Source organism: Vespula vulgaris, chromosome 10, assembly GCF_905475345.1.
Source record: "Vespula vulgaris chromosome 10, iyVesVulg1.1, whole genome shotgun sequence".
Taxonomy (NCBI): Eukaryota; Metazoa; Arthropoda; class Insecta; order Hymenoptera; family Vespidae; genus Vespula; species Vespula vulgaris.
In genome coordinates, this window is record NC_066595.1 from 3,313,086 (window position 1) to 3,336,913 (window position 23,828).

At 34.2% G+C, this 23,828-nt stretch overlaps 1 protein-coding gene across 9 annotated transcripts; it reads right to left on the reverse strand.

Annotated features, from left to right (window-relative positions):
• Positions 1 to 908: 908 nt before the first annotated feature.
• On the reverse strand, positions 909 to 23,442 carry LOC127066626 (serine-rich adhesin for platelets-like). 9 transcript variants are annotated; one of them, XM_051000555.1, is made up of 5 exons: positions 9,639 to 11,520; positions 9,325 to 9,565; positions 4,444 to 4,851; positions 3,360 to 4,111; positions 909 to 3,254 (listed from the first exon to the last, which is right to left on the reverse strand). In XM_051000555.1, the coding sequence occupies exons 2-5, from the start codon at positions 9,376 to 9,378 to the stop codon at positions 1,517 to 1,519; spliced, it is 2,952 nt and encodes a 983-aa protein (XP_050856512.1). In that variant the 5' UTR covers positions 9,379 to 9,565; positions 9,639 to 11,520; the 3' UTR covers positions 909 to 1,516. The 9 variants fall into 9 exon arrangements, with proteins under 9 accessions (XP_050856512.1, XP_050856513.1, XP_050856514.1 ...); XM_051000556.1 differs by adding an exon at positions 9,113 to 9,212 and having other exon boundaries at positions 9,325 to 11,517; XM_051000557.1 differs by lacking the exons at positions 9,325 to 9,565; positions 9,639 to 11,520 and adding exons at positions 6,690 to 6,936; positions 7,058 to 7,473.
• Positions 23,443 to 23,828: the final 386 nt, after the last annotated feature.

Below are 23,828 nucleotides of genomic sequence, written 5' to 3' on the forward strand. Positions count from 1 at the left end.
AACGTGTTAGAGAAATATATATAATCTTTAAAACCTTTTCTCGTTTGTAAAGCCTGTCATATAAATTAAGAAAAAAAAAAGAAAAATAAATAAAAAAAATCGATTCTCTAGCGCTTTTATTTATATTACAAAATTAATATATTCTCTATTTGTGTCGCAATTATACGAAAGCCTTTCGAATTCAGTTAGTACGTTAATATCATCGACAGTTGGCGCCCCTGTCGAAATTTCTTGAAAAATTATGATCGACGAATTCGTGTCCTCTATATAAAACGATTTTCTCAAATCTTAATAAATTAAAGTAAATAATTCATAAATAATATATCACTTATGTGTAATTTTGAATATTTTGCAATGAAATTTCCTATTCGCATCGATATCGTATTTTCATAAAAAATTTTTCCGATCGAATAACTTTACTATGCGAATCAAAAATATATGTTTATTATATATTCTTTTTTTTGTGTTCATCGAATTCGTTTAAAAAAGAAATTGATTTCTTTTTTAGATTGCATGCAAGTAGAAAATAACGATGGACGTCATATTTTTAATCATTAAACGTTGGCCGCCAATTATAACGCAGAGAAAATCGATAAAATCATCTGTAATCGGTGAGTTAAAATAAATCATTAAAATTCTAGGTAATAGACGAATCATTTTTTCATTTTTTTTGTATAATATTTATGGTCTAATATTAACATTTATTGAATTTGTCCTTATGTGTACATAAGAATTGCAAATTAATTTGGAAACGTTATCCTTTTTTTAATGTTCAAATTCGTATTAATATCACACAAAAAATGGAATTAGAAATCGATAGAAATCGACTGATAACATAGGATATCGTTTTGTATACGAATCGAAACGATCATTATTGCAACTCAGCCGATAAAAATAAAAATGCAAAGTTAAAACTCTACCGAGTCGTAGCATAGTTTTTTCGTTGGATCGAAAAATTGTATTCTTTATTATCACTATTACTATTACTATTATTATTATTATTATTACTATTACTATTATTAGTATTACTACTATTATTAATAAGCGATATTATTATATTATTCTTAAGGCTAGCAGAAATAGAAGAAAAAAAAAATAAGAAAAAAAAAAAGAAAAACAAAATAGATATTTTTTAGCATACACATATAAATACTTTTCTCTTTCAATTGAACTATTACAATAATAATATAAAAGTGACTACAATTTTTGTTGTTTACAATTATACAGAAATACCATAGGGTATATTTTAAAAACAGTAATTAATAATCCATTGGATATATATCTCTAGGAATCATTCAACGACGAACGGAACATATTGAGAATATTAGTTATGCACACACACACATATACACAGGAAAAATTTGCAAGCACATTTGATTAGCTTTGCATAACGGGAATCGATATATTTCAAATCTAAAATAATTTATAATATTAATCTTCAAAAGACTCTTTCTAACAAATCATTCTCCTCTTGTTTGTAAATGGTATAACTTTTAGAAAAACGTTCAATTAATCATCAGACGAATGGACCAGTCCAATGTCTGACATGTGTCGTTGTGGTCGTCGTTGTCGTCGACGTCGTCGTCGTTGACATCGACGTCGACGTCGTCGCCGTCGCCGTCGTCGTCGTCGTCGTCGTCGTTGTCGTCGTTGTCGTCGACATCGTCGTCGTAGTAGTGTTAGACGTCGAGGCATTATGTTTTTCTAAAATCGCCGTAGCTTTTATTTTGTTCTTATACTTAACGTCCTTAGGTTTAAGCATACTCTTATGATTACTCAATAATCTCGAAGGTGTTAATATGGATTTGTTGCTCAGACCCGTTGCTTCTAAGAAATTGTCATAACCAGTATTCGCATTATTCGTAGCAGTCGTAGGATGATTATTATTGTCTTTGGTCAGTGCGTTATTAGTTTCATTTTGACTAACTGGAACTACGAGATGATTGTTACTAAGTCGTTCCGAACCATCGGCTTCCGGCCGATTTGGATCATCCGAAAGATCGCATTCATCGAGGTTGAATTCCTCAAAGTTTTGCCTTATATCGAATTCTTGACCGAATTCCGTGCGAACGTATCTCTCCTTCGGTTTGCTACGTTCCTTAGATCGTTCCTCGTTCTCTCCGCCAATTTTAAATTCCTCAAAGTGTCGCACTATGTTTGTAACCCTTGGAATCTTGCGTGATCGATGGACGACATTCTTCTCGTTGGAATGCCGCGATTGAAAGGACGAGCGAACGTTATTGAATCGATTTTTCCAAAAATTACCATCCTCGTTGTTAGCAACATTTTTCGTAGCCGTTTCGTCAAAGTTTAAATTTTTAACAGACGTCTTTGCGATCGTCGATGAAGATTCGATCGGTGAACCGATGAGAGTGAAGATCTTTTTTCCATGTGCAACGGAGCTCACCTCTGACAATTTCTTCCTTGTTTCGTCAATCAAAAACGACGGGCTTGGTATTTTCTTTAATATCAAGGTATTATTTCGAAACTGTGGCTTCGGTGGTAACGCCGGTGGAGTTTTAGGCGATGGCAATATAACTTCTGGCAAGGACTCGATGTCCTCGTAATCAAGATTCTTAGCTATGGTCAAACGTTTCGTCGACATCTGCAAACACGTCTTCTCTTCGATTCTTTCCATTCTAAGCGGTGGACTAACCGATTGGATAGGTATTTTTGGCTTCTGCGTTGACGAGGCAAGACCTGAATTTTTTATTTCTTCTGGTTCGACCTTTGGCTCTATAATTACGATCGGTATAACTTTTGGTTCTTCAGGGTCATCCTCGAGAACAGATTCTACGGTAGAATTGACCACTTCGTTCGGATCAACCGGATGAGTTATTCTCATGCCATATTCGTCCTCGGAAGCTGTGGCCTCGAAACTGGCAACGTTCATCGATCTTTGATCGCTAAAATCACCACTGAGAGTCTCCTTTTCCATCAAACCTTCTTCAGAATTTTTCCTTTCCATTTCTGAACCAACCGATTCGATATCCGATAATCTGGCCGGTTGAAACCTCACTGTCCTACCTCTGTGTTTAAATCTCCTCGGTACCGAAAGAACACGATCCTCGTCTTCCATATCCCTCAAAAGTATTTGATTGACACATTCAAGGACGGAATTATGATTACTATTCGACCGATATGAAGTATGCCTGAATACGTCGTCATTAGTTTTATCTTCGTCAGGATCGCTATACCAATTACCACTAGTCTCTTCCGTATTCTGTTCATCCGTCGTCTCGACTTCGATCGAACTGCAAGATAAACGAAAAGATCAAGAATAACAGAATAACAGAATAACAAGAAACATATATTAACGATATATCGACGTTATATCATTGTTCTCGTTAAATACTTACGTATCGTTATTGTTATTGGTATAATTCTGACAAATTTCGGGCACGACTCTCCCATTCGAATGTTCCAAATTTTTCGCATTGTTCTCGTTGCAGGAATTAACGTATATCGGTTCTTGTTCCTTCTCCTCGTCCTCCGAGACAAAATTACAATCCATACCGTCGTCCTTACTTTCCGTTCTTATAATATTCGTACCAACTATCGAGCCTTTCGTCGAACCTTTTTGAGATTTCGATCTACCTAAACAACTTTTCCTCTTCGTCGAATTAAATGCAACCTCACCGACCAATAATGTTTCTCTCTCGTTATCATCATTGATATTCTCGTTATATTCCTCGTCTTCGTCTTCCCCCTCGTCGTCATCCAACTCGTTGTTATCCTCATCGAATATCATAGTCGTCTCGTTTTCACTATCCGTTACTGTTGTTGGTGTACACCTGTTCGATTTGTTCAAGGTCGAACCCGGTGATACATCCGTACTCTCACCCTCGCAAAATCCTTCCGTACTAATCAACGATGGACTACCCTCCGTAGTGGTGGTAACGATAGATGCATCTGTATTTTCGCTACTCGTCATACTCGTCTTCGAAACGTCGCTACCCGCAAAACTATATGTCTTCTTGATCCCACGATCCAAGTTCTCCAAAGCTACTGGTATTACCTCGGAAGAATCGAGTTTCGTGATAATTTCACACTTGAGATTCTCGATCTCTTTACTGAGATCATCGTCGTCTTGTCTCGAGTCGATTTCATTCTAAACATTACCAAAGACAATTATTTCTTTATACACATATATTTTTTTTCTTTTCAAGTTGTCTACTCTCGAATATTTTCCAAATCAAATTTATACAGGTTGGTGGCAAAATTTTGTACAGCTTGCATTAAAAATCAATTTCTTTCTTAGAGATCTTTTTTCAAGTTAATTTTTCTTTTTTTTTTTTTCAAATTGTAAAACTAGGAGCTACTTTTTTACAATCTCAGAAGAAAGAAGGGAATTAGCCCGTCTCAAAAATTAACATTTTTGATCCAACCTTTACAAATTTTTTTCTTCTTTATTATTATTATTATTATTGCTTTTTTCATTACCTCGAGTTTTTCAGTCTTCTCCAACGAAGAACTCTTATCAACGTTAGGACCAATGTTGACCTTTATACTCGATGTCCTCCCTAATATCTGCTCACGCTTAGATTTGATATAATTTTTGGTGTAACGTCTTAGCCTAGCGATTTCCAATTGTTGATTCCTAATAACGTTATCCTTTTCACATAATACCTGTCTAATCGACTTTTGTTCTTGCTTCAGTCGAGCTTGTAGGATCAACAGTGCACGTAAAATCCGTGATAACTGTTGATCCCTTAACGTCCTTTCGGATTCGTATATTGCGGTACGATTGTCCAATTCTCTCACCAAATCTCGACATCTTTTCGTCGCAGCTTTTAACGTTTCTTGAGTATGTGCTAACTCTTCCTTTAACGTTCGAACTTCGGTTTCCATCTGAAAGACATCGAAATATTTTTTGTCTTTTTCTTATTCTCATAAAGATCTAAACAAAATTAAATTCTTTAACATTTGATCTAGAAAATAAAATCTAGATCAACGTTTCTCAATCTGTATTTAGAACTCGCTGATCAATAAATCGGACGATAAATTTTTAATGGCTCGTGATCAGTAGCTATCCTACGTTAAAACTTAAACATCGATTGATTCGTACGAAAGGTTTCTTCAAAGTTCTCCTTAGAATTTTCTTCGCGAGAATGCCGTATCTTTAAAAATAATATAGAGTTACTCCGATCCTATATCAAGATTCTTCAAAATTGTATGTTATAAAAAAAAAAAAAATCATTCGAGTCGGTCAACCAATTACAACAAAAATTGATTGTCGCATGGCAAAAAATAAATATTCTTGATCTACTAGATCATATTATAGATCAAATTTAGAGAAATTTTTTTTAATTAAAATCCTTGTCGAAGGATCATTTATCGAATATTTTTCATTCGAATTACATCATAGATATCAAATCATTCGATGAGTAATTGTCGATGATAGAACAACTTCTGTATAGTTGGATAGAGTGAATAGATTGGTACGTGTGAGAAACTACATTTGTGTCGCATGCGTGAACAAACGAGGAATCACGAGAATCGAACACTTTCCTGCTACGGAATCCGGGTGAACGCTTACGTGGCAGGAAACGATCCACGAAACTTAACAACTGTTTGAGGTTTAATTACGAGCTATTTATGCGGTATCTTAAGCGAGGTATTTTATATATATATATATACATATATATAAAACATTTACATTACAAACAATATTTGATGTGGAATCTAACGGTACTAACTAGATTCATCGTTCGATCCACTTTTCTTTCAGCGAAAGTGCACAGCTGTTCGTTCTTTTTTTTTTAAATATTTTTTTTAACGTTTTTTCTGTTTTTTTTTTTTTTTTCGAATAAAAAGCATATACATTCATAATTTAATTCGTTTTACTGTAAACGTAAACGTCAAAATTTGTTATAAATTATTAACAATGATTTAAATATCGATGTAATGATCGATTTAAGAAAAAATCTTTTAGCAGTTGTTACAGTAAGAGTAAAATGTACAAATTACTTCGAGATATTTTTCGATCGGCACCGGTGCAACCAACGAGCATCATCAATGAGTTTCGAAACGAGGTCATTCGCGATAAACGTCATAAGGCCATTGGTTAATTTTTCGACGAAATCAGTGACGGTGCCAATGTAATATATATATATATATATATCCTCGATAGATCCGTAATAAATATCTCACGTCGGTATTTAATCTTATTTTAATTAACATTCCAATATCTTATTCATTACACTGTATTAGAATCAATGTAATCGGTTCTTAATGGATTAATAATTGTTAGTATTATAACTTCAACGTAACGAACGTGACATAATTTAATGAACAAATTGCTACCGAGGTGAAAAAAAAAAGATATTCTTTAATAAGATAAACTCCTACTTGCGTTATCGTTTTTTCTTGCAATTAACTGTTCTCTCAAAGCCAAGTATACGAACAAGAAATAAGACGAAAGAAAGAAAAAAAAAAAGAAAAGAAAAAAGAAACGGTCCATCGAAAGTTTTCACTCTAACCTATAAAAAATGTTTTCCCTCCTTTTTACCTTTCTTTCTCACTCTCTTAACGAAGAGAAGTTCATTCAAACAAACCTTCTTTTCATACGAACAAAATCCTTCGTACAAAATTCGAAAACATCTCTCTCATTCCCCCAAAACCCAAAACATGTAATAAAAGAATATCGAAAAGGTTCACTGTTTATAAGGATAACAAAAGAAACGCACTTTTCGATCACCTTGAAGCCTTCAAGTTTCGTAGAAAAGGAACACGATCGGATGACCTTGCTCCCCTCGATAGGAAAATATGAAAATGATGATCGGCGGAAACAACAACGCGTTCGGACGCGCTTGTCGATCGAGTTTCATCCGATTTCGAAGCGACATGACATTCTGCCGACGGCACTCGTCCTCGGAACATTCGTCGCGAGTGTCTCCTTCGGCCTCGGAGACCACGAGCACACGAGCACGAGCACTAAACACGAGTGAGAGCGCGCGTGAGAAAGAGAGAGAAAGAGTGAGGGAAGGAAAGGAGAGGGAGAGAGAGAGAGAGAGAGAGAGAGAGAAAGCGAAAGATAGGACGCCGGTTGGTTTACCTAACACGAAACACGAAGGTCCTCGAGAATAGCCGAAGTTGGTCGAAACTCGCCGTATGTTAGAAGAAGACGAATGATCTCTTCAAGTTTTACGTATGTTCACACGCACGCATCACGCACGCACGCAAGTACGTACGTATGTATGCAACTATCAACAGCACAATCGAAACGAATTGTATTCTCTTTATGTTCTTTCTTTATCTACTTTATCGTAATTTCTCTCTTTCTCTCTCTCTCTCTCTCTCTCTCTCTCTCTCTTCTTTCTCTATTTTCGTTTTTTATTTCTTCCAAAGTCTTAGCTCGATCGCTGCTACTGCCGGTGCTGACATATTCTTTGTCTCTGGCGCAAGCGCGCACGCGAGTCCTAGCGAAAGAAGAGAGAGAGAGAGAGAGAGAGAGAGAGAGAGAGAGAGAGAGAGAGAAAGAGAGAAAGACGAATACGAACGAGAAGCGACGGAATAGCACGAATCCTGTCGAGAAACTGTTCGGGACTCGCTCGCGCGCATACTCCCTCGAATAAGTTAGAGTGGGGGTTGCGATGGAGTGGGGTAGAGTGGGGAGAGTGGGTAAGTCCGACGGTAGGGAGGGGATACCGAGGGACGCGGTGAGTCGCGATAAAGGCCAGCAGAGAGGTGAGACGACTGCACGCGCGGTTAGGCGAGGCCAGCCAAGCTGCTGTACAGTAGCGGATAGAAATGGCTCGAATTCGTTCGCGCGATCCCTACATTAAATCGAATTTTTCTCTTTTCCATTTTATCGTTTTTTCGACTCTATATTAATGATACCATCGTATTATAATAATACTCGTATAAAGCGTATTTTTTTGTTTAGAACGTTTCGATTATCTTAAATTTTTTACTTTTTTGAAGATTTCGATATTAATACAAACGATTTTTTTTATCGTCGTCTTAATTTTTTTTACGAATGTAGAAACGAATGGGTTTTATTTTTTTTTTATTTTTTTATCTTCTTTTTTTTTTTTAGAATATAAAATAATAAAAAAGAAATTGATCGAATGGGTAGAAAAATGTCCACGTACTACCATATATATAGGCCATTTTTGTTGACCACTGTACGGTTCTGTTAGGCGGTATAGTTTGGCTTGGCTTGGCCTGGCATACTTTTGATACAGTTCTCGTCGTCGTCTCGTCTTCGTTTGCTTCTTTCTTTCTTTCTTTCTTTCTTTCTTTCTTTCTTTCTTTCTTTCTTTCTTTCTTTCGAGAACGATGTCGCACGCTTTCGACTTCGTTGCAAACAAAAACGAATAGGCTCTTCGATCGTCTCGTAAGAATCGTTTCTAATGCAAATTCGGTTCTCCTCGATATAAACGTCCTCGGTGTATTTGAATTACACCATCGTCGATGTTAATCGTTATGAACAACGCATATCGGTACATCCGGTTTATTTACTACGCCTAATATGCGTCGTGTGTCGATCAGCTTCCTTGTTATATAGTCTACACTTTAAATGCATGAATACTTTTATGGGGAAACCTAACGTACCTTTCAACTCTGCGCAATATGTACATAGATATTCTTCGTATAAAAATCACGAAGTAACGAATCAACGAACGACAATTAAAACTTTAATGTTTTCATGATTTCTATTACAGATATATCTTATATACGTAGTAAAGATTTATACGTTATATGATTGATAACATTCGCTGATCTCGATGTATGAAAACAAATAGAATAGTTTTCTTTTTCTTTTCTTCGAATTCCTTTGACTAGTATATCAATATATATATATAAACAAACGTCGTATGTTTCTTTTTCTTTTCTTCGAATTCCTTTAATTGATGTGTTTATTTCGTTAGGTCACCTCACCGTCTCATTGTTAATTTCTACATACATACATATCATTTTCAAAGTTAAAATCGTAACATTTTTTTGTATTTGTTTATAAAAGATTATTCTTTATTTGTTAGCTATAACACACGCAATGAATCTTGATTACACTCGTACTGGTAGAACTATTCGTTTGTTTTCTCTTTCTCCCTCTCTCTCTCTCTCTTCTCATGATAACGTCTCATCGATTTATTAACTCCGTTACCTTAGAAACTCGTTGCTCGTAAGATTCCAGTCTCTTAATATGGAATTTGTAGCCGATAACTGTTATCACGATGCACGAATAGCTTAGTTGGTGAACAATACTAGAAAAAAACAAGAGAGAGAGAGAGAGAGAGAGAGAGAGAGAGAGAGAGAGAGAAACAGAGAAAGAGAAAGAGAGAACGAGAGCAAAAAGAAGGGAGAAGGAAAGCTTACCGCTTGCGTGTAATTGAGCCAAAGCTTCGAATCGATTTTCTTTCTGCACGACATCCTTGATACAATTTTATTTCCCTTTTTTCTCCTTTAGAACGTTCACACACTAACACCTCCGTTCGAATTCTTCATACCGAATGTTTCTCTCTACTCGAAATTTATTTTAACACACAACTCGATGATTTCGTTTCGTTACGTTATGATACGTTTCGTTTCGTTTCGTTTCGTTTCGACTTTGACCGTCCTTTAGAATACGTAATAAAATCGATAAGAAATTTAGTGACAATATCGAAACAACACCGTACACACATACATACATATATAACATGTTTTCTTTTCCGTTATTTTCAATCTTTGGTAGATAAAATAGACAGAACCGAGCTGGCAATGGTGGCTCCTTGTAGTAGTTTCATGGCCAATTCGTGCTGCACGATCTCAGAAGGGTAAAAGATCGACGGGTCCGATAATTTCATGGATCGTCGATAAACTTTGCGCTTCCAATATTCTCTAATCTTAACTCATCCCGGTGGTTGTTATCGTTTACGTAAAAAGAAAAAAAAAAGGAAAAGTACTTCTAGAAAAAAAAAAATTTGAAAAAAAAGAAGAAAAGGAAAAGAAATTTTTAATATTAAAAGATCCAGAGAAAGAACGTTCGAATATTAAAAAAAAAAAATTTGTTCAATCGGAAGTTTATGAAGGTACACCGTGAAACGTGATTTTATATACGGAGATAAATACGAAAGAGAAAAAAGGAGAAAGGAAGAGAAGCTTTGATTCTTTAGATATCATGTATACATATACATACATACATATACACACACACGTTATATTTTATGTATTTGAGGAAACGAATAGATTTGACAATTTTACTGCGATCTCGAAGAAACAGACGATGTTCCTTCTCTCTCGCGTTGCAACGTTAAAAGCTAATTTACGAGGAAGGTCGTCGTGACTCTCAGAAGATACTTCGGTTATGTTCTTGGCGCGTACTTTGGTGTTAATTGGCTAGAATTAATTAGTAACAGCAACGATACGGAAGATGATGTAGCAGTGGTTATCGCGCGTCTAATGAAATCTCTATTTTTTTTTTTTCAATTTCGTTTTCTCATTCTAATATATATATATTAATTCGGAAAAGATATCGTCACGAGAAATCGTTAACCAGTGTGTTCCCAGTAGTCGATATCATCCAACTTATATATATATTATGTGTGTAGGATGTACTCATTGAATCGTTATTAAGATTCGTACTACTAAATGATTAAAGTATCTACACTTTTCGATTTTGTTCGAACAATACTTTGCGTGTGTTCGTCATGTATATATGTGCGCGCGCGTATATATTTTTTTTTATTACATATCATACGTTGTCCATTATGTCTACACGAATCACTCGATCGATGACATTGATACGAACACGATGATTCAGCGATTAAAATTCTTTCTTTTCTTTTTCTATGTCGATGCGAGATAAGAGATTTTCGTCACTGTCACCTTTGATAATTCGATATATAATCCAAAATAACTATTAATCGAAGAGGAACACAGCGTGAGACTAATACACGATCTACTAAGAGAAACATCGTACTGTTCGTCCTCGTCTGACCCGTCACTTTCCTTATCTCCTTAGTCTCCAATGCGATAAGGATAAAGTTGCTCGTTGCTGACGTTAGAGTTCTCTTTTACTCTCTCTCTCTCTCTCTCTCTCTTTCTTTCTCTTTCTCTCTCACACACACACACACACACACTCTCTCTCAAAAATCACATATTTTCCCTTTATAATCTTTCGTTTCTTCATTTCTAATATTTACGAATCCCATCATTGAATTTCAAGGTAATACGGTCGACGAGTGTTCGAGTAGATCAAGGATCTATAGGATCGAATGAACTAACCGAGAATCGTTGACTATCCGTCTTTTTAATCCTCCATTGTATTTATAAAACGATATCACAAACGTACATATGTACACAGTAACATATGGCCGACGGTTGGGAGAAGAAAGAAGAATAATCGATAGAGTTTCCTGATAACGGCGTACAACGTGACTGAAAATTGTCTCGGCTGATTGTTACCTATGTACGTAAGTACGTACAATCGTGTTTTAACCATTGGGTAAAGGAAGGAAATACGTAACCGCAATGAAAATGACGACGTTGCCACGACTTAGAACAAACAATGAATTACGTTCGAGTATGAAACTCGATTAAATTTACCTATGTATCTATGTATTTATTTATGTGGACACATATACGTATATAATAAGTTAGAGAGATAAACACTCGTGGAAATTTTTAGGATCATGTATTTTATTTAACATCGAATAATAATTTTCTTTTTATTAATACACCGATAACATCTATACAATTTCAACGGGACGATAATCGTTACGAAGTTTTTAGGAACGTTCATAATTTATCAAAGAAAAAAAAAACTATAAGTTATCGAACCTTTTTATTTGTTTCTTTTTCTCTCTCTCTCTCTCTCTCTCTCTCTCTCTCTTTTTGTAAAAGTTTTTCCATCAAGGATAAAACTACGCCATTTTCGTCATCGGCTTATTATCTAGTATGCTTTTTAATGTTCTCTTGCACATACATCTTATTTCTTGCATAATGATCGATGACAGTAGGTGGTTTTATTTTTAAAATTCCGATGGATCTTGTGTACGCATAATAATCTTCCTCCACATAAATGATCGCACATCAAAGAGAAGACAAAGATTCTTGTGTCCCGTATATGTATATAACCGTAAATATTAACGATACTGGGTCAATGAAAATATCAAGATGCTTATGTTAAGTCTCTCTCTCTCTCTCCTACTCTTTTTATCTATCTTCATCTTTCTTTGTGGAAATGTCAAGAAGAAGATAAGCTAAACCACGTAAGGATTATTTTCACCTTCTTAATATATGATAATAAGTACGAAATAAAACGAACCTCTTTAATTATCTTTAATAAACGAAAGTAAGAAAGAATATTAAAAAAGAAACTCGTTCATATATATATATATATGTATATTGTTTACGCTGAACGAATCTCATTCATTTTCTTCGTCAACTATTGTGACAATTTGTGAAAACGATTCGTCTATGCGGAGGTAACTAAATGATTACGATTAAGTTAGCTAGCAACTTCTTTACGTGTCACGCTTTCTTGAATTCTCTTGGTTTCTTAGCGACAACACAATTTCGTATAATCGTCGTCATCGAAAACACACGATATATATATATACATACACGTATATACATACACAACGCATTCTATATATTTACGAGAAAAATAACATGAATGCATAAGAGAAATTTTAATCGATACTAAAGATACTAACTCAAGATATACATAGATATATGAAGAGATATAACTATCGTTTAAACTAGGACATGGTCAATTTTACAGGCGAGCTTTCCCGATGGATTTTCCTTAGAAAAAAAAGATATATATATGTACATATATATATATATATATATATATATATATATATATATATAACAAAAAATGCAGTCGAGAATTTTATTAACAACGTAAAAAAATAAAATAGTAAAATCGATTATTATGCATATCATATTTGTTCTATTCGCAGAATCATTATCTCTCGATATTTATGTTAATTATTTTAATTACATGATTATAATACTATTTTAATTTCAACGTACGTATAGCAGATAAATGAAAATAACTATGTCGATGATTCATTAGTTTAATATCTGATAGAATGGAATGTGCCAACTATAAAAGAATATTAAGACGTCGACCTACTTCTTTCGAAAAATCGAACACAAACTGCATTAAATCTTATTCGCATATGCACTCTCACATATCTTGGAAATATGTATGTATGCATTTACGTATGTACTTAGATATTTCATTTAAATGAATTCGACAAAAATGTGAAACTTTCGAAGAAAGTTCAAGGCGGATTTAAACTAACATATGTGCTATGAGCGAAATATAACGCGTGTTTATATGCAAGCTACCTTTTCTTACTAGATTATTATATCCATGCTTAGAGAGTGGGAGACGCAAAGGAAGAGGGAAATAGTGACGCAGCAGAGCGTGGAGAACGCACGACAAAAATACGTACGACGGACCTAGTTTTCGCAATTACAACCGATATGGAGCGAAAGTCACTCCTTGTTATTTCTTTCTTTCTTTCTTTCTTTTTAGTTTTTATTCTATTCTATTTTCTAATGAATAATATTCATATGTATCTACGTATCTAAATATAAGTGAACCTTTTATAGCACGCAGAACTTGTATATATACACATATACGTATGCATGTCTGCTGTGTGTGCATATATAATATTTGATATTCCACAAAAAATAAGAAAGAAGAAAAAAAAAAATTTCTCATAAACAACTAAATTTAAACAAATCGAACTTCTACTCTGATATATCTTTAGATATATTTAGATATTTCAATTCTAAATAATAATACAAATCGAATAATATACATGTATTGATAATGATACAAAGAATTAAGAAAAAAAGAAGAGAAGAAAGAAAAGAAAGAAAAAGAATCGTAGCAAACTTTTGCCTGGAGAAGATTTCGACTGTGCGATTGATTAAGAAATATTTTATTGCTCCGAATACGTTGAATTAACAATACAATGAAAAGATGCGTTTAAAAAATGAATTAATCTTTCTATTTTCATTTTTGCTGACGAACGCCGTAAACTATTTTCATATCTTGACATTTAACGTGAGCATCATACTTTGAAATCTCTCTTTTAGATCATTCAAAGATCTCGAGATATGATCTAGGGAGATACACGATCTCGAGATTATCATTTTCTCGAAGGTCCGTGCATATATGTATGTATTATATATCGATGACGCACGAATGGCGCGAAACTCACGCTGTTACTTTGCGCACGTGCCATTCGTATTTCTGTTCTCCGGATACACGCGTGGTATTACGTCTGCGCCAGTCGACAACGACGACGACGATAACAACGACAACGATAACGCAACGACGACGACGACGACGATGGAAGACGATAATGACGGTATCAACGACGACAAAAAGGCGCGCGTTGCGCACCCGCGCGTCTTTTTGGTGCTATACTTGTACGTGCACACCTTCTTCTCACTTTGCTTGCCTTGTTAACGCGTTGACTGCTATAGTGATGATCATCTATGATCATTTATCTAAGTGTACTTATTCTTTCAATAAAACTTTGCACGATCGATACTATCGTACTTACGATTAATTAATCGAAAAAAATGAAAAAAATCGAACGTCATCGAATAGAAAGTCACTTTTTTGTAATCTCCGTTTTATTATTTTGTTATAATTTTTTTTATTTAATATATATATATTAATATATATAATAATCATATAAAATATCATAATCATATATATATATATATATATAATAATCATCACAACAATTAACATAAGTATTATTGATTAGAGCGTAAATTGAAAAGTGCATTAATCAGCAGGAATTATAGTATTCATTAGTAATTATATCTAGACGGCAAATTAAAGAAAAACGTATCGAACTTCCATTAGGAATTATCTATTTTTAATATAGTCTCCTTTATTTTCTTATTATCTATATTCTTTTTCCTTTTTAATTTTCTTTTTAAATACTTGTGAAAAAACAAGCTTGTGTTTTCGACTTCAATCAAGTACATCGATAGAATGATTGAAGATCGGAGATATTGATGGTAAAAAGACAAAAAAAAAAGGGAAAAAAATATGGCGAAGGAGAGTATCGAATCGAGTACGGGGCCAACGCCCTTGAACTCGATCGCCGTGACAATAGAGAACGCTTGCGCATATATTTCTTCGAAAGTCTCCGCCGCCGTCCGGTTTCGCGCGCGCGTAGGCGTCTCTTTGTTCCGCAAATGTGTGCGCGCGCTCTAGTATTCTCTGTGGCCAACACTATACATAGATATATTTACATATAAACGTACATAGAGAGGAGGACATAGACGCGGTACTACGAGGTGTCCGGTTTCACTCAGAAATCTGTGCTTTTGCATAACGCGAATTAGATCGTTGTATATTAGGCTATTACGTTGCACAAACGATGATACGCCATTGGATGCAATTACATCTTTATGGTATGAGATACTTCAATGATGTCAGTTTTAACGTTACTACGATACAATCGTGATACCAAATGAAAACAATAGAAATTATGAAATATCTTTTAAAAATTAATCATCCCTAATTTCATTGATATTGTCATAATACAATGGATTATAATCGGGAAACTTTTAACAGTGTTTCTTCAGGTTTCATTATTTATAAATGATTATTATATCATCGGTAACTTGTTGTACATATGTTTGATATGTAAAAGAATTATTAATAAAGGGCCAAAGGGATAAAATAAGATACAAAAAATTCGATCCCAAGAGAAAACTTTCATCGTGATAATATAGTGACCTAGATAATTGTAAACAAGAAAAAAAAAAGCCTAGAAAGAAAAGAAAAATAAATAATATCATAAACGTGGGTCCGTTAAACAAATCTGAAGAATACAAGCTGGTAGTTTAAAGATCGATTTTAGATATTAATCCCGCACGGATAATTCTTTAAAAAAAAGAAAGAATAAATAAAAAATTAATATCGTAAGTCTCTCTTGACATCCATTGAACAGATTGAAAAATTATAACGAACCAATAGATTGAAAGAAACTTTAGAATGATCAAGATACGAATTCTTAAATGAGTTCATTTTATCGTTGTAAGAAAGAAAGAGAGAAAGAGAGAGAGAGTGAAGTAAGTGAGTGAGTGAGAAACAGATCCCTCTCTCCAACTCTCCATCTCTCTTAGAAGGTCGAGAGACAAACGATTTGCGCAAACGTCTTGATCGCTACTCTACCAGGCTAACAGAAGTTGGTAGCGTGAGTATAAGCTCACACACGGTTATACTACTGCGTTAGTATACTCGTGATCGAACGAGCCGCGCGTGTCTCTTTCGTGTCTCTCTGTTACACTCGCCGGTATCCACGTGACTAACTGGCTCGCGACACACGCGTGCGGTTCCATGCGCGCGAGACTTGTCTCTGATTATCGAAGGAAAAAGCTTCTCCTCCTCGACTCTTACCCCTCCTGCGATTCCCTCTTCCTCCTCCTTCTCCTTCTCTTCTTCCTCTCTTCTTAGGCCACCTCCTCTTTTCTCTTGTTAATTTCATTCCAAATCCGAAGGGTTGAAATTGTTGTGGTTTACTCAACCTTGTCTTCAATTATACAGTTTTTTTTTTTATTCTTGACTTTATTTTATTTTATTTTATCACGTGTTTTTTTTTCGGAGACTTTTACCCTCATTCAAATTGTTGACATATTTCGTGCTTCATCGTGATTTTATATAATTTGTCACTCAATTAACACGTTCATTGTATTTTTAAGTAAATCGTGCTGTTTCTCTCTTCCTTCGGCGTTTCCACCTCTACTCCGTCTTTATGATTAGAAAATTGTACAAAAAAAATGTAGAAAATTTCATTCCAGACAAGTGCTTTTAATGGAACACTTTTTTAATGCGTTAAGATTTATATAATAATTTCGGTTTTCTTTTTATGGAGTTTCTTTTTATAGCATTCTTTTTATGTAGTATCTTTTTTACGATTCATTAATTTACTCCAAGTTTCTTATTTATATATAGATATGGATACTTTATTTATACCATATAAGAGAAATTTTATAACTTGTCAAAGGTCATATTTGACGAGACTAAAGACACCCCCACTCATTTGTGCGTTTTAATGCCTATATACACATACTTATTATAAATTCGTTCAGCGTCACGTAGACTTACGTAGAGTACAGAAATGTTCTTCCTCTTCAATGACGCCATATTCATTCATACTTTTGTCAGAAAGAAATTCTACGAAACCGAATGATTTCACGGATCTTTGCGTATTTCTGGAGTATTTTTATTTTATTGTATTGTATTTTTTTTTTCCTCTGCCAAACAACATTGTCTTTATGATCTGCATAATCCACCCTGTTCATTCATTTAACCTCAACGAGAAATGAATAGATCGAAAAGCTTTTTAAGAAGGAAACACTAAGTCCGCATGTCCGGAAGGTCCGTGAGAACACGACAAATTTTGCGAAAAACCTGGGTAAACGCGTAACGGTCGCTTCGCACGCTATTATCCGTCCCCGTTTATGCGATAAACCTGTTTTACGAGACCGATTCAAAAGGCGTACAGGTGACCGTGCCATGCGTACTAATTTCTACTCCCTCAAAAAAGTACCGAAATGAAATTATTTGTTTCTTTTTTTTCCTCAATCTCCCAATTTTTTCTTTTTTCTTTTTTCTTTAATCATATTTACATTAAAGGCGATATCCGAGTAATATACTATCTAATTTCTACTTTTTCGAAAGGTTACGTAAATCGAATTATTTTTTTTTTCTTATACGATATCCAATTTTATCGTCTTTAATATTTTGATCGAAGTAGATATACAAAAAAAGAAAAGACAATATTATAATAATATTCATTAGGAAAAGATGTCTTTGAAAACATAACGTAATACATATATATATATATATATATATATATATATATATATATGTGTAATAGATTCATTAGTGAATCTTTCTGTCAATATATGAACGAATGCAAGTATGGTTGCATGCGTGCGCGTGCTTACCAATTAAAAGAATACTCAGTTGGCCGGTTACTTTTAATTGTTTTTAACGAAGCTAAACATGGTACATGGTCCACGTCATGTCGTATAATAATGTATAACGGCTTTGTTAAATGAATAGGACCCTCCTACAAATTCATTCTGGAATAATACGTAATAGTAAAACATATTATTGTGACTGATTATAAGCTTACATGCGTAGATATTTATATACAAAATGTAACGCTATATTGATAATCAAAATTTTTTATCGTTTTTTTTTATATATATCAATATTGTTAATTCAGGATTCAAATAATTAATATGAAAAACTAGGCAAACATTATCCAACGCAATAACGAGTTACACAATTGTATGTTTTAATAATTACATAAGTTGCATGTGAATTACATAAGTCAAATGCATGTGCAACACACGAGTATAATCGTGACCGGTCAACAATGTGGTAACATTATGATTGTGATTGTATGATAATAGTGGTATAATAGCAATAATAATAATAATAACAACAACAATAATAAGAATAATATTATAATATATTGTAGAATAAAGAAAAATAAGGACAAGTCGATACTAACGGTAATAGTTATCTACAACGAGTTGCACGATCTCAATTAGCGATCCGAAATCTCCCCCGGCATTTTCTCTCTCTCTCTTTCTCTCTCTCTCTCTCTCTCTTTCTCCCTCTCTCTCTCTTTCTCTATCATTCTCTGTCTGTCTCTATCTTTGTCTGTCTTGTAAGAAGGGAAGAAGCAGGAAGATGGATCAAAGAGCAGATCCGGAGCGGCTCTTCTCTCGACCACCCGTCGACCGGTTTCCGTTTGCGTTCCATTGACTCCTTGAACTTACGAAGGACTCGTTCGTTCGTTCGTCAAATCATGGAAACTCCGGTCGAATATTTTTTTCAACAAGTTAAATGCATTTACATTCTTAGATACAATCATGAACAAGTAAGTAGCTGGTATCTTCTTACAAGGGGAGGGAAAAAAACGAAGAAAAGAAGAAGACTTTTCTTAGAAATTAGAGAAATAATTTAAAAAAAAAAGAATAAAAAAAAATGATCGACGAGAAAAAGATTCGAGATAATGCTTCAACCGCGATAATTCATATCTTTATTTATTTCTGTATTGTTTTATTTTATTTCTTCTCCTTTTTTTTCTCGTTTTGTTATCTTCTTTCCTTTTTGTCATTATCAATCGAGTAATTTAATCTCACGAAAAAAAACCGGTCCTCTTAATCGAACAATCTCCTTGTGATTTCGAGGATGTCGAATAAAATAAATTTCGTTCGTTTTACACGTAACGATCTCTTTAAGTTAGAATAATAATGTCGGAATAGAATAGTTTCAAAAGGATCCAACTATTCCATTCTCGATCTTGATTTTATCAAAATATACAATATCAATCAATATCTTTTCTAACTCACCTTCAGCTCGGCATTTCGTCCAACATCGTGCGAGTGTCGACGATGGAAAGCCGTCACGCTCGAAAGTATCGTCGAGACGATCATACGGATTTCGTATAATTTTGTTTTCTTCCCTGTCGATCCTATTTTTTTAATCGTAGATCTCAACGATTCGGGACATCTTGAAACGCGTTGTACGCATAAACGTAGAAAATATTATTGCGATATTCGTAGAACACGTGTTTTTTCACGTTAACTCAGTTTTAACCAATTTATTAAATCAACGATTCTCTATGATCGAGAAAGTCCTGACGATTAAGTCGGAATGATCTTGTTGATCGCACTGACAAAACACAAATCACTATAACACGATCCCGAATGATCGCAAGATATTTTTCTTCTTCTTCTTCTTCTTTTTCTTCTTTTCTTTTCCTTTATCCGTTTTTGCTTTCTTTTTTATCGAATGCAACGATTACCTCAAAAAAAAAAGATATATCACTGTGACTCTCTCGAAGAAATTTTTTCTATTTCCTTACAATTCTTTCGAAAAAGAATATTAAAAAAAAATATATATATATATGAAGATTTCAAGGGAGGAAAAAGAGAACAAAATTTTATAGATCAACTCAAACGAGAGTAGCGAAACGCATCTGGCAAAACGTCGAACGATACTGATACGATAGTTCTCGTGCCTGTCGTGAAAGCTCTCTGGCCTTCTCTTCTCTCTCTCTCTCTCTCTACGATCTCCCTCCTCTTTTCTACAGCAATCCTTCTAGTTCCTCCCTCTTACACTACCCCTTCTCCTTTTCCATCATACTCCAACCCTTTTCTCTTCGCCCTAGTACAAACACTCTCTAAACCGTTTCGATTGACTCTATGGTACATTTAGCGCGGGAAAATATGATATGCCGCCATTTTCAAAGAACTATAATTTCGCATTCAAGCAACGTGAAACTTAACGCGAGAAATTCATTCGATGAATTAGATTCTCTTGAATAATCGTAATATAATCAATTATATTAAGTTTTTCTTTAACGAATCGTAGATCATTATTACTGTAAACGTAAAGGAGAGTAAGTTTTTGAATTTTATGAAAGAACCTTTAATACCTATAATCAACTGGTCATTGCCCTTTTTAAATTGGACGTCATTAATGTGACATCGAGTTAGACTCAACGTAAAAAAATCTCAAAAAAGTTTAATGACCGTTCAATGAAAAGAAAGACGGTATTTAAAAAATTCACGAAAAAGAAGGGGGTTTAATGATCGTTCGATGAAAAGAAAGAAGACATTTAAAAAATTCACGAAAAAGAAGTAGAAGAAGAAAGGAGGGAGAGGCAGGAGGTTGAAATTGAATCTAAATGGGCTTTGATGTAAACGTGAGAAAAAAGAGAGAGAGAGAGAGAGAGAGAGAGAGAGAGTATAGGTGAGAAAGAGATAAAGAGAGACTTGTAAAAGATCTATCAGGCACGTGCGCCAGGTACGCACGATGACTCAGAGAAAGAAAGAAAGAAGGAAGGAAAGAAAGAAAGAAAGAAAGAAAGAAATAATAAAAAGGAAAGAGAAAGATAAGTTGTTCGTATCTCGTGTGTAACGACTTCGCGTAGATATACGTAAACGGCTTCCTCCTTTTGTTCCCCTATGGCGTAAAAGCGCCCGTATAACGTGCCACGCAAGAGAAATATACCAATACAAACACAAACATAAATACAAAATACAATCATAACGTCAGGACATTAGCCTCGAAGAAGAAGGAAAGAGAAGAAGAAGGAGGAAAAGGAGGACATCGAAGGAGTAAGCTCGTGAAATTGACAACGATAGAACGTCCTCGACTATTCTCTTTCTAGTTACGACGCAGCTGGATCGGTTTTATGTGTGAGTTTATGGTGAATAATACAATGAAAGTCACGTTTATCGTGTATGAGCACGTTTAGGTGACGACGAGAGCACGTGCTCACGTATGCCTCTTTACAAAGGGCTCGCAAAAAGAAAAAGTACTAAAGACTTTGATTGTACGTGATTTTGTAAGACCATTGAAAGAGTACATTATCGGAGACTATTTATTGAGGATAATCTAGGTTTCTTCTTTATATATATATATATATGTTTGTATTTTTTTTTTTAATCTGTTAAATATTAGTTGTATGCATGTGCATATTTGTACAGTAAAGAGTGTATTTTTTAATATTACATATAACGAATATAAGATGCATACATATATAAAAAATGATAGATATTTAATATTAATCAAAACAACGGCGAAAGTATAACTACTATCATCCCTTATCGTTATACCCAAGTATGTATATATATATAAAGTATCTACTTATCCAAGGATAACTATTACGAAAATGCGACGATAATGACAGGATGAAATATGTATGTTGAAGAAGTGCGGGTGCTTGGAATGCAGTCGGTGAAATGTAAAGAATAAGAGAATACATAGAATGAAAGAGAGAGAGAGAGAGAGAGAGAGAGAGGGAGGAAGGGAGTGAGTAAACTAAAAATCGTACGCGACGAATATACACGGCCGTAGCTAGCTAAGCTAAGCTAAGCTAAGCTAAACTAAGCACCATAAGCTTAGTTCTGTAGTTGAAACTTATGGAGCAACGATTTATCACGAAAGGATCCAGAGAATGCAAGAGGTTAAATTGCGCTTATGCGCGATCATTCTCGCCCCTCTTCCCGTAGAAATAAATACGCGCTGTACACCCACGGTTGGCAACGCACTATGCGCGATAATAACATTTCCGGTCGTGGTAGTTGTAAGAGCTCAGGGCTCTCGCTAAACAAAGAGTAAAGGAAAAAAAAAACAAGAAGAAAAAAAGGGGGGAAGAAAAAAGACGACGAGAGACATTTTATTATTCTTCTGACACTCGCTAAGAGAACAAAAAAAAAAGAGAGAAAAAAAGAAAAAAGGAAAAAGAAAGGGAAGAAAAAAATAGTGAGAAAACAAACGTAGACAATTGCCTCTGTTGGATTTTACTCGATCTACGCACCTGGGTCGCGATTCACCCGCCGAGCCTGTGGATCGTTATCTCGATGGTCGTTTGAAATAATCTTCCTACGAGATCGAGATAAAGATCTAATTTTCTTATCTGCTCGTGTTAACGAGTTAGAACATCTAGTTAACGATGTACGTAATGTTAAACAATTTATATTGCTTTCAGAATGTAATGAAATGATGTAATTAAGTGGCGGGGTTTTACTCTTTCGAAATGATGATTTTAAGCAGAAAATAAAGTGGATTGTGATATTATAAATTCGACGAACAATAAGGTCAGATAATTAATTTTCTTTCAGGAATTAAATGTATGGTATAATTAGGATCATAATTATGATTATAAGAAAAAATGAAGTGTGCATGTATATACGGACATACATATAGTATTCACAAATTCGACGAACCGTTACATATATACATACGTATGTATATGTTACTTCGAAAAGTTTCACTTTCCCTCTCTTTCGAATGATCATTCTATTTCCATTCTAATTCTTTCGTTGGTTCTCTTCGTTTATTACGAAGAGAATAGGTTGAGGTAATTTTTTTTCTTTACCTTTCACAATGTGTGGAAAGCGATACAATGTGTAGTTTCACGTAATTTCATTTCAACAAATATAGTCTTCATTATAGATGTCTCGCGACAAAAAGAGTATAATTAATACGTTTTCTCTTTATCTTAATGTTATAAGATTGCTATAGAATTATTACTATATTGTGTATATTCGTTATCATCGTTAATAGAAATGATTAAAAGAGATAAGAGAAACATCGATAAGGAAAATAAGTATAAGGAAAATAAATAAGGTATAAGTGACGTGTAAAGTGATAAATGGAACGCGTTCCATTCTATATATGTACATACATACATATATATATATAAAGATATATCATAAAAAATTGTATTATTATTATTATGTATATATATATATATATTATACAATAATAATTAATGTACCTTGGAATTGGTTAAACCAATGGATTCGTAATCCGAATCCACGTAGAAGATGGAATTTGTTTCCCGACGAAGCCACATGTCTCCCGCATGAAATTATTCCCATCGTTCGTGTTGCATCACTAAACTTGCAAATCATTGTCTATTTCGTAAACACATTATTTATTTATTATTCACACTATCGAAGATCGCAGACTTATCTAAACCGACGAACAATAGTCTCGATCAAAATTAAATAAAAATATTATATCTTAAAAGTTAATCCGACTAAAACGTTAATGCGATTATTCTATAACGATTATAGATAAGATCGAGGATTAATCGTCTTATTTCATCGATCGTAATAATAAATAATACAAAACTTTAGATCTTCATGATTTGATTTTTTTTTTTCTTTTTTTTTCACCTTCTTTTTTCTTTTTCTTTTAATACGCTTGTAAGAGGAACCATATTTTGAAAAATTTTTTATTGTCTTTTTCTTACTATCTGATGGTTTTTATTATGAAAGATGAAAAAACCCGGGGAAATAAC

Coding starts and splice junctions, on each gene's coding strand:
- LOC127066626 (XM_051000552.1), bottom strand. CDS start 19,443: ATGATCGTCTCGACGATACTTTCGAGCGTGACGGCTTTCCATCGTCGA. Junction 4,112..4,443: donor AGAAGACTGAAAAACTCGAG/GTAATGAAAAAA, acceptor GGTAATGTTTAG/AATGAAATCGACTCGAGACA. Junction 3,255..3,359: donor ACCAATAACAATAACGATAC/GTAAGTATTTAA, acceptor TTTATCTTGCAG/TTCGATCGAAGTCGAGACGA.